The sequence below is a fragment of the Lactuca virosa genome, chromosome 8, assembly GCF_052849685.1.
Source record: "Lactuca virosa cultivar CGN04683 chromosome 8, Lactuca_virosa_CGN04683_v6, whole genome shotgun sequence".
Taxonomy (NCBI): Eukaryota; Viridiplantae; Streptophyta; class Magnoliopsida; order Asterales; family Asteraceae; genus Lactuca; species Lactuca virosa.
In genome coordinates this window covers 26608169-26620854 of record NC_136433.1, presented here as the reverse complement: position 1 = coordinate 26620854, position 12686 = coordinate 26608169, and the positions used below count along the sequence as shown (strand labels likewise).

At 27.2% G+C, this 12686-nt stretch overlaps 1 protein-coding gene across 1 annotated transcript; it reads right to left on the bottom strand.

Annotated features, from left to right (window-relative positions):
- Positions 1-7281: 7281 nt before the first annotated feature.
- On the bottom strand, positions 7282-12420 carry LOC145130188 (protein FAR1-RELATED SEQUENCE 9-like). Its single transcript, XM_079065029.1, has 8 exons — positions 12354-12420; positions 10830-10864; positions 10305-10407; positions 9548-9976; positions 9172-9361; positions 8794-8989; positions 7983-8552; positions 7282-7830 (listed from the first exon to the last, which is right to left on the bottom strand). Exons 1-8 carry the CDS (start codon positions 12418-12420, stop codon positions 7282-7284), a joined length of 2139 nt encoding a protein of 712 aa, XP_078921155.1.
- Positions 12421-12686: the final 266 nt, after the last annotated feature.

The following is a 12686-nucleotide window of genomic DNA, read 5'->3' as shown; positions in this document are numbered from 1 at the left end:
CAACTTTTCTGTCAAAATATAAACGTTACTTCACATTTCCCTTATATTTTCCTAATATTAACTACTTACCATTACAGAAACAATACCAACAGTGAAGCATACATATAAACGAAAAACAAAAACAAATCAAAAAGGTAAATAAAATAGTTATTCCATTTAGATCTGATTAACTTAGATATGTTTTGTTTACTTCTGAACACAAGCAAAACTAATATTCAAATATGAATACAATAAAAATGACTTATATATGTTCTATTCACATATGAATAAAACATACAAAATCATATGTGAATAAAAAATATGAATATATATATATATATATATATATATATATATATATATATATATATATATATATATATGTTTTATTCAAATATTCATTTGTGAATATGTATGTTATATTCATATATGAATAGAACATAATTTGCTGTCATCTATACAATATTCAAATATGAATACAACAAACTTATATATGTTCTATTCACATATGAATATAACATACATATTCATATGTGAATAAAAAACATGAATATATATGTTTTATTCAAATATTCATTTGTGAATATGTATGTTATATTAACATATGAATATAACATAATTTGCTGTCATATATACATTATTCACATATGAATAAAAAAATGACTTATATATGTTCTATTCACATATGAATATATATGTTTTATTCAAATATTCATTTGTGAATATCAAACTCATTTATCTTCTACTCACTATTGAATGAAGGTAAGAAAACTAACATTTCCGATAAAGATTCACCAACAATGAGAGAAACACGATCAATGCAGAAAAATCAAAAAGTTATAAAATACATATCATATCTTTTATATCCCTACTATAATTTATAAATAACTTGTATATCCCACCGATAATTTTCTTCTATTAACATACGAATAATTCAATCTGTATATGTTTTATATTAAAAAAAACTATTGAATTCTTGTATTCATATATGAATAAATATATGGCTTAGCTTTGTTTGTATTCAAAAGCTAATCATATGTGAATGGAAACAAGTATTCATACCTTTATGTTGTTTTGTTTTGGAACAACATAAATATGTATACATCTGTTATATTCATTTACGAATAACTTATATATCCCAACTATAATTTTCTTCTATTAACATATGAATAATTCAATCACAATCTAGATATGTTTTACAATAAAAAAACTATTGAATTCCTGTATTCATATGATAATAAATGTATATGGCTTAGCTTTGTTTGTATTCAAAAGCTAATCTTTATTGAAACAATTATTCATACATTTATATTCATATGTGAATATATAAATATATAACTGTTATCTTCATTTATTCATTTATGAATATAAAATATTTTCTTTGTAAAATGTATTCCAAAATTATTTATATTCTACCCACTAATTCATGAAGGTAAGAAGATTTGTATTTCTTATAAAGACCCCACAACAATGATAGAAACAGATTTGAAGAGGAAAAATGCGAAAGGTACAAAATTCCTATCATATCTAATATATTCATATATGAATAAAATTGTATATACTAGTTATATTTTTGTAATAAATAAATATTAATAAATCAACGAGCATATATCATACTCATATATCAATAACTTATTCAAATATTATTTGTTTTCATTTACCAGATAAAAAAAACAAAAACACCAAAGAAAAGAAAGCATCAAAGCAGAAAAAGTCCATCAAAAAGGAAAACTCCTGAAAAACGACAACTACATGATTCAGAATCAGATTTTGAAAGTAGTCGTCCATCAAAGAAGGCAAAAAAAAAGGAGTCACCAATCAAGAAAGAGAAAAAAAACTAGTGGTAAAGGAATTTTACTCGATGAAAAACAGATGTTCACCAGAGGCATTACTATCTATAATCCTTGGCTTGAGCAAAAAACAAAAAGAGTGTGTAAGATCTATGGGTTTCGGAAGTTTGCTAAAAATGAAAATCACAGATATACCACTGAAGCTGGGATTTTATATTCTTCAAAAATTTGATTATGAGAGAATGCTGATAGATGTTGAAGGAAAGGAACTGAAAGTAACATCACAGTCTGTTCATGACATGTTGGGCATTCCAATAGGTGGAACCATACTTACACAACTGGATCAATGGCCTAAAGATGATACTAGTTATGATGAATGGAAGCAACAGTTTCAAGAAGGATCAATCATCCGATTGAATGCGATCAAAAAAGTTATCGTTAGTACCACAGAAGCTGATTTCAATTTCAAATTGAACTTCTTAGTTCTTTTTGTCAACACATTTTGTGAGTCAACATCAATGGGAAGATGCAACCTGTTTCCTTTGAGTTATATTTCAAGAGAAACATATATCAGCAACATAGATTGGTGCAGCTATGTTTTGGACTGTCTTGTCAGAACAAAGAACTCATACATACCATACTCAGATAACAGCTACTTTGTTGGACCTTCAGCTTTCTTAGTAGTAAGTTATTATAATGTTTATACTCAATTTTTAATAATATTAATTATTCATAACTGAATATCACATATTCATATATGAATAAGAAAAATATACTTGTTCACATGTAATTCTTTACATTACTTATTCATATATGAATAATTAAAAAATAATATTACTTGTTCATATATGAATATATATATATATATATATATATATATATATATATTCATGTATGAATAAGTAATGGTTTGAATTACTTATTCATATATGAATATCAATTAGTTATCATTTATGTGCAGTTGTTCTATGCTGATAACATCCACTCAGAAACTTTAACAGTAACACGTAAACGTCCAACAACTTGTTATTGGAGTTCAGAGAAGATTAGATATCGAGAGACATTTGAACAAGAAGAATGTAGATTTGGACTTGGAGAATTAAATGAAGAATTTGTTAATGAACAAGATGAAGGAGATACACATCTTGAAGACAGTGATTCTGATAAAGATGAATATCATTATGTTGAGGTAATTAGTTTGAACATGTTAATAATATATGATTACATTAAATTCTTATATTAATCTCTAATCATACTTCTTTTTATTACATAGGCATATGAATCAAAAATATCTAAAATGTTTAATAGTTTTGAGAGGATGAAGGAAAAGCTGAATTCAAATCTCAATGATGCGATAACAAAGTTCCTTGAAAAGGAAAGTTTTAGGATTTTCAAAGAAAAGATGACAAATATAATTGTTGGAGAAAAAACTGAAAGCACAACACTTTTTGAATTTCCAAGTAATGAAACTGGAGTTGAAGGTATCAATTTGACACCAATAATGGGTCAAAAAACAAATGATCAAAAAGAAAATGAAGATGAAGAAGGAAATCGTGAAGAAGAAAATGATAATGATGGAAGTCAACCGGAAGTGGATTACTTGCTTGATTCAAATGAAGCAGAGAATGAAGCAATAAAGAATGATGGAGATAAGAATAAAAAAGAAGGTGAAACTGAAGTAAAAGAGAAAGATGGAAAGAACAATGAAAATGACAATGATGAAGAGAAAAAAGATGATGATGCTGAAGAAACAAATAATCATGAAGAGACTATTCAACAAACTGAAAATGAAAATTTGTTGAATAAAGTTGTTGACAACATTGTGGATAATGTCCTTGGAACTGGATTTTCAAGTTTAAATAGTCAATAAGATGAAATCTGGAATGACCCTGAAATGAAAACTATTTTGGATAATATTGATATAGGTAAATTTTGTCTTACTTTTATTTTAAAAAAATATATAAAAATTTTAATACACAATAACAATTTTGTTTATTAAATTTTGACCAGGGTCGCCAAAGACTAGAAGTAAACTAATACTCTGATCAGTCAAGTTATTCAAGGTATGCTACTATCAACCTATTATTTATTCACTAATTCATTAATTAATTATATTTAATAAATAACATTAAATGGATCTTGCAGAAAAGGAAAAATCAGAAGGTGTACATAAACAAGGAAAAGAAGTTGAAAAAAGAAAGGGAGATGATACAGGTAAATGAATGATTTAAAATATATTACAATATTTATATTGATTTTTTTAATAATATTTTTTATTCATAAGTGAATAATACACTATATAAATGAGTAAAAAATATAAAATATTAATATATGATGTATATGATTCAGGCAAGGAAAACTTTGAACATGGAAATAAAGGAGGAGCAGAAGCTAAGAACACGAAAGATGCAGGTGAAGATAAACAAACAGAAATTAAGAAAGGAAATGCAGAAGATAGAGGTAAATAGTTGATTCACTAATAAATGAATATAATAAGTTTTATTATTCACAAATAAATAACACAATATACGAATAAATACAAAATATAGTATTACTTATTCATAAATAATGGTATGCATTACTTATTCATAAATGAATACATTACTTATTCACAAATGAATTACTTAATCAAATTTCTTTATCTTCCAGGAAAGAAAAAGTCAGAAAATGAAAACAAAAGATGACAAAAAGCTGACAAGACAAAAGGAAATGAAGGAGGTAACAATTTTGAAAAACATTTCAAAATATAAAAAAAATATTATAATTAACTTACAACTATTTATATGATAAATCTCCTGGCATGCAGATACTCATTCAAGTTTTAGTCTAGGTCTCAGTCAAGATTCAGATCAAACTTCAAGTAAAAAATCTAATGAATCTTCACCAAAAAAAACCACTTACAAAGAAACAAATCAAAGACGACCATCGCAAGGTTGTTATCAGATTAGCAAAAAAAAGTGTTCTTAATCCAAAACCAATCTCTGTAGCAATTCCTACTGACATAGGACCATCAAATCATGATCTGGATGAACCAAGAGAGAAGAAGCTTGTCGATGCTTTCAAATCACCTTTCAAATGCAGAATAATAGACACAAAACCTAAACTGACACATCAGGAGAGTATTGTCTGTGAGTGGTTGTTCAACTTGCAAGGGAATACATCGTAAGTAACTTTATTTTATAGACATTCATATATGATTATTATATAAATAATAATGTATGACATTTTGATTATATATTTGCAGAGATGTGGTTGTCCAGACAAAATATGGTCAGATAATAGAAAGAGCAATTATGGAAAGTCTATATGCAAGCACAGAGATTTTTGGAGAAGCTTTAGACACTTGGGCTGATTTACTTAACCACCAAGAACTGGAAAGGGATTTTGGAAATTCACCATACAGACTCTTCTTGAAAGTTGCAGTTTCTGTAAGTTTATGTTCTAACCTTAATTTCTTCTTTATTGATAAATGAATACACCAATATGATGTATTCATTTATGAATATTATATTTTTTTACAACTGAAATTCACATATGATTATACCAATATGATGTATTCTTTAATATAATTATGTATATTCAACTGAAATTCACATATGATTATGTATTCATCTTTGAATAAAAAAATCAAAAATAAATATCTTTAGTATATACTTATGATTATTATACCAACATGATATATTCATTTATGATTAACCATTTACTAATCCTTTAAAATTATATTGGTTGCAGACTGCTTATCTAACTTCAACAATGTCTGATGAAAGAAAGTATGAAAAATTCAAGGAGCACTTTCATGACAGTACCGATGGGTACAAAAAAATCTTGAACATAAAAGATATTGACATGGTATGTTAATTAAACTTGTTTTTTTTATATATATTTTATCAACAAAATACTTACCATTATATAAATAAAAATAGGTATTATTTCCAGTTGTTAGAAGTGCTCACATTTTTGTGATTGTCTTCAACTTAAAGAAACCATCAATTGAAATTCTGGACAACAATGCAGTTGAGGGGGATTATGAAGGGAAATACGGAGTGCTATTGAAACCTTTGGTATGTACCCAATTCACAACAACATAAAAGAACAATTTATTACATATCTAACTTTTATTTTATTTAATTATCAGAAAAATTTGTTTGTGAGATACTTTAAAGAAATAAACCATCCAAGAGCAAATGCAATCTCAAAAGAAAGTATCACACCCCAACGACTTGAAATGCCATGGAGAACAGTTAAAAACAAAGTTGATTGTGGGGTTTTTGCAATGAGACATATAGAGACCTATATGGGACAACCACTCTCAAAGTGGAAACCAGGTCTTCATAAAGAAAGTGCAATTCAACAAACTACTTTAGAGAAGATCAGGCAAAGGTATGCACACCGAATGCTAACTTCTGAAATTAACATGATGAAGGCTAAGGTGTTGGATCTTGCTGAAAAATATCAAAAAGTTGAATTCAAAGTGCGTACTGATCATGCATACAAGGCTATGAACAGGTTTTATTATCTTGTGTTGAAGATGAATGAATTTGAAGTACATGTAAGATGATTCTACGAAACAAGTTTTAGATGGTTTGTTAAATGTTATTGAACATCGTTTAAACAAGTTTTAGATGATTCTTGTGTTGAATGATTATGTAATAGAAACAAGTTTGCTTATTTCTGTCATTTTTTTATATTCAAATATTTTTAAAGTTTATTTCTGTTTATTCATAAATGAATACGAATATGATATATTCATTTATGATTAAGTTAGGAGTAATATGTCAGTATAACAAAGTTCATATATGAATATAACAAATTTCAGATATGAATATAACTTATTTATTAGTAGAAACAAGTTAGCTTATTTCTGTCATTTTTTTATATTCAAATATTTTCAAAGTTTATTTCTCATTATTCATAAATGAATACGAATATGATATACTCATTTATGATTAAGTTAGGAGTAATATGTTAGTATAACAAAGTTCAGATATGAACATAAAAAATTTCAGATATGAATATAACTTATTTATTAGTATAACAAAGTTCACATATTTGTATTCATTTATACTAGTTTTCAATTTTATATAAGTTTATTCATAATTGAATACCAACATTGTATATTCATTCACCTGTAATATGTAAATAATAACATCTTCAATGATAAATGAATCCACATATTATGTATTCATTTATGAATAATTTACAAATAATATGTGTATTTCACATATAAATTTACCATATTAATATAACTTATTTAATATAACTTATTTAAAAAACAAATATGATATATTCATTTTAAAAGAACATATATTTCAAATCTCAATTTACCATATCAATATAAATGTGTATTATTCATACATGAATATTATTGTTTATGGTTATTATATGCATATATTCATAAATGAATAAAACCATAAAACATTTAAAAAAAAAAATTCTAAATGTCGTTTGTTGATTGAGCAGCTGCAATTCTTACTGGATATGTACGTAAATTGTGAGGAACTCGTTTTCCACATCATGAACACATTCTATGTTCTTTTTTAGAATTTTCATATACTACTTCACCTGCACTTGGAATTCTTTTCTTGATTCCAGAACCTTTATTGCTTTGAACTTGAGGAACATTAATATTAATCTCTTTTGGAATAGGAATAGAAACACCCATAAGCTTGCATACGACTTCACCATCCGTCTTGCTTTTCAATCCAGCAGATGTATAATCACTCTCACTCTCAAATTCCTTCAACAACATCTGTTGTTTCTCAGCAAACAAAGCCAATTTCTTTTTGTCATCTCTTACAATATCCAAACATGATTCAAAATTATAATATGAATCATTGACTAGCTTCACATTCTCACAATCCCCTGAATCAGATTGAAGAGAACTAAAACGATAATTTCTTGATATCACATCCTTTCTCCATCTTTTCAAAATGTACCTTTCAGGAATTTCTTTCACACCACATCTCATCATTATTGTAAAAGCATGTATGCATAAAACACCCATACGCTTGAAATGTTCACAACTGCAATTTATTTCTTTCTCTTCAGCTTTTATTCCAACCTGATAAAAAAACATAATAAAAAAATGAAAAAACAATTTAAACAAAAATTAAACATTTACATTCATATACTCATATATGAACAATCATATATAAGTATTCATATATGAATATATATAAACATTACATTTTTCATAAAAAACTATTAAATTACCTTAAATTCATTTTTAAATTCGCTTTTAGTGTTGTTGTGTTGTACAATATAAACTTCCCACCCATCTTCAATACCAACATACGAGTATGTACAGAAAAAACTTGCTTTATATATTTCCTTTTGCACCTCAAAAAATAATGTACTTGTATAAACCTTTGATGCTTGTAGTTCTATTTCTCGAGGTGTTTGCATTTTATATGATGCTTTCTTTGATGCCTTATCAAGCTCTCGTTGAGTATTCCTTTGCTTTTGAATGGTAGTGTCGTAATTCATCATGAAATTCAAAAGTAAATTACCACTTTCTGAGTAGGTATTAAAGAATGAATTCATACTCTCTGACCTCGACGTAGTCTTCATCAAACCACACATTGCAATATCATTAAAATATCCAGGTATCCATGAATCACGTTTTGTAAACATGTCGTTAAACCATCTCGTGTCTTCCAGATTGAATTCCTTCATAAGCAAACCCCATTTCACCTCAAATACATCAGGTTTCATATTAATGTCCCAAACAAGCTTCGAGAATCTTTTTCTAAAGTATGTGTTCGTAAATAAATAATATGATATCTGTATTAAAACAAAAATAATATAAACTTCTATATTTATTCATAAATGAATAAATATGAATAAGTAAAATATCAATAAATATTCATAAATGAATAAGCTAATATTTGAAAAAATTAGTATATTCATCTATGAATAACTAAATACTATGTAACATATTTGAAATATATTAAAATAATACGTTGTTTTTCAACTTCTTCATTATATGTCACATGCATAATCGGTGCTTTGAATTAGGAAACACATTCTCAATAGCTTGTTTTATTGTTGCATCTTGATCGGTTAAAACAAGTGTTGGTTCTTTCCCATGAGTTTTAAGAAACGCTTTAAGCAACCAAGAGTAGGACTCAATGCTTTCATTGCTTAGCAAACCCGCTCCAACAGTAACTGATTTTTTATGATGGTCAATAGCAGTAAATGGAACAAAAACCATTCGATACCTAACACAAAAAAAAGTGTTCATTTTTTGATGTATTCATAAGTAAAAATAAAAATATTCATCTATCAATACAATTACAGTATATTATTAGAATAATTTCAACAATAAAAACTGAACATGAAACGTAAAAGTTAAAATATTCATATATGAATAAGCAATCAAAAAGTAGATAGAATAACTTACTTTTTTGTTCGAAAAGTCGAATCAAACGAGATAACATCACCAAATTCAGCATAATATGCCTTCTCCATTTCATCAGCCCAAAACATACAGTCCAAAACATCATCTTGACAGTTAAACTCAAATGAGTAATTTGGATAGTGAGCTCGACGGTCATTCATTGTGTTTACTATCATTTGGGCATCTTTATAACCTATAACCCTTTTGATATATCTCCTTAAATTTTTATAGTTAACTACTTTGGGCTTTACAAACTCATACCCACATCTCAGACTTTCCCTCAACTTATGAGCCATAGTTGGGCCTATTTTTGATGTGGAAGCACGCACTATAAACTCTTTTTCTGAATATGACATTTTTCTTGCTTTTTTTAAATCACTTCTCTTCTCAAGTGGATGGTTGTGAAATTCATCAAACTGAAAAACTTTATTATCTGGAGTTCCATACACAGATTCAAATATAATCTTTGCTTGACAACCAATAACTCTTGAATTTGAATTTTGTTTCCTCCTAACACCACTTGTACCCAATGTATCACAAGATTTCTTTTTCTGTTTGCCACCACGATTACATATAACATGTTTCTTCTTTATAATCTTGTTATCAGACCTTGACTGCGTGCTCAGTCTCACATCAAAACCACCAATTTCAGCATACTCAGAATCCATTTTCATGGCCAACTTTAATGATTTGAAGATTAAACCTTTAAATGGAATAAGTTGAACAGGTACATCTGGCTTATAGACATGTTCTCCAATTATATCACCACAATATTGTGCATCATCTACTGAACTCGAAGATTCACCACCTAAAAAATATTAAATCTAAATCAATATAATAATGCATGAATAAAACAATCATATATGAATACATGAAATTCATATGAATAAAACAAAAAACAATGTTTATTAATGGATTAATAAAACATTCATATATGAATACATAAAATTCATGAAGATTCAAAATATATAAAATAAACATTACTTATTCATATATGAATAAAACGAAAATACAATTATCATACGTTTATCGATATATGAATAAGACAGCAATTTATTCATATTAACATATTCATATGTCAATAAATGATAATCAACAAAATTAAAAAAAAATCAAAATAATTCAATAACTGATACCTTCAAAAAATGAGTTCTCAACATCTTCTTCTTCACTCTCACACATAGAAGAATACAAATCACCATCAATAACACTAGAATTCGACATAATAAACCAAATGATCTGTATAAATAAACAAAAAAAATCTTAATATCGAATATATCTCACAAAAAAAGTCGTAAATATGAAAACCTGGTTAATTTCGAACATATCTCACCTCAACGTACAAAATATCTGAAAGAAACTTAAATCAGCTTGATCAGATGATGTAATTAAGCAATCTCTCTCAGTTCAGAGCGTAAAAACTACAACGATATATCTGATTGAAAATTAAATCAACTCCGATTTGAAATAAATATCTCAAACTACATAACAAAAATCCGATGAAACAACTCAAATACATATTTGAAACTTGATAATCTTGATAATGAACTCCGATGAAACAACTCCAAAACGAAAATAATACGCGTAATTCAAAACAAATTATATAAAGCAATAATATTGCTAATGAACTCCGATATATCCGATTCAAACGATATACATACCTGATCAAATCGGAAACTGAATACGAAGAAGAAAACTGAAACACAGATGTGAAACTTCACGATTAATGGAAAAAATACGTATAATTGCTAACGAGTTATATAAAGAAACAAATCTTGATGATGAATTCATCATATCCGATTCAAACGAGCTAAAAATATCATTAAATTGGAAACTGATAACAACGAACAGGTAAGTTCTATATAAAGACGTTGCTAATTTACAAAGATACCCTTAATGAAAAATGGACACGGGTATTTTTTTTAAGGTGAAGATTTAGATAAATGATTGGCTGGGAATGATTCCCCCATTCTCAACCTTTTTTATTTTCTCAATGCAACTAACCTCTATATATATATATATATATATATATATATATATATATATATATATATATATATATATATATATATATATACATACTAGATGTGTGCCCGCGCAAAGCAGCGACGATAAATAGTTTTTTTGGTGAATAGTTTTCTTACGAGAAAATAATTATTAGATTTTGTTATTAGTTATTATGTAATAAGAAAAAATTACCATTTTTAATTAAAATATTTATGTTTAGAACTTATATTTATATTGTATTTTTATACATTTGATGTAAATTAATTATTATTTGTATCTAGTTTAAGAAATGTAAATTAACTTATATTGATGAATTTAATATTTTAAAATTGTTATTTTGGTCCAAATTAATTTTTTAATTACCTTCCTTAATTCAAGTCTTCAAAATTTTGGTAATTATTAATGGTTTTGTTATGCATAATTGATTTGTACAAAAAGTTTTGTATCTTGTACCTCTTAAAATTCAAGATATGACTAATATGCTTTATATATAGTATAAGATATATATATATATAGTTTCAAATGGATAATTTACAACATCGAGTAAATTGGAAAAAAAATGATGTTCGATTTGGAACAAAAAAATGGAGTGTCAATATTGAAAAAAAAAATTAAAACTTAATGTCAAAATTGAAAACTTAATGTCTTTTGTGTAATTTTTTTTTAATTTAGACACGTCAAACATGCCATGTCAATATGTCGCGTCATCAAAACTGACATGTGATCATGTCATGTCAGCAGTCGACAGAGTTAATCGGTGAAGTTGTCAGAATTGTAACAAACTTGAAAATATAATGTCCAATATGAGATAAAAAATAATATAGTGTCAAAATCGATTTTTCGTGTAAACTTTGTGACATTTGTGGCAATTACCCAACTTTTTAAGTGTAAATAATATTTGAAATAAATTTGGACAAACTTACATCGAAAAAAGAGTAAATACAAGAATGGTCCCTATTTGAGGTAATTTGTGCGTTTGGTCCCTAATTCTTTTTTTTTTTAACTCGGAAGGTCCCTAAAAATTTATTTTGTTGCGTATTTGATCCCTACTACACATGAAAAGACAATTTTACACTTATAATTTTATTTTCAGCTTTATTTATTATTTACTTGTTTTTAAAAGACTAATTTAATAAAAAAATCTATGTGGTCCCCACCACCCAAACCCATTCCCTTACTTCTTTCTCTCACACTTTTTAATTTGACTTTTCCTCTATCTTCATCGTCCTCATCATTCCCCTCCATTTTCACCATCGAGATTCATCTCTTCCTCTTCATTTCCAATGCACCCCTGCTTCATCAATAATAGAACCCCGACCACAGAATTGTCCCTTTGTGCCCTAAATATCGTTTCGAGAGTGTGACCCACGACTACGACCCGGTTAAGTTGACCGACGCTTGACATATCGCCGGAAATAGCTTCCTTTGCTAAAACCTACCTTTGTTCCTCTTCGGCTCCATCATGTAACAAATCTGCGTACCAGAAGTCGGAGTGTAAGAAAAGCACCTCC

What these genes read in the sequence shown, in the direction of transcription:
- LOC145130188 (XM_079065029.1), bottom strand. Translation starts at nt 12,420, where the DNA reads ATGGAGGGGAATGATGAGGACGATGAAGATAGAGGAAAAGTCAAATTA. An exon ending in TGAGAACTCATTTTTTGAAG is followed by an intron (nt 9,977 to 10,304) that starts GTATCAGTTATT and finishes AATATTTTTTAG; the next exon opens with GTGGTGAATCTTCGAGTTCA. An exon ending in TCGACTTTTCGAACAAAAAA is followed by an intron (nt 8,990 to 9,171) that starts GTAAGTTATTCT and finishes TTTTTGTGTTAG; the next exon opens with GTATCGAATGGTTTTTGTTC.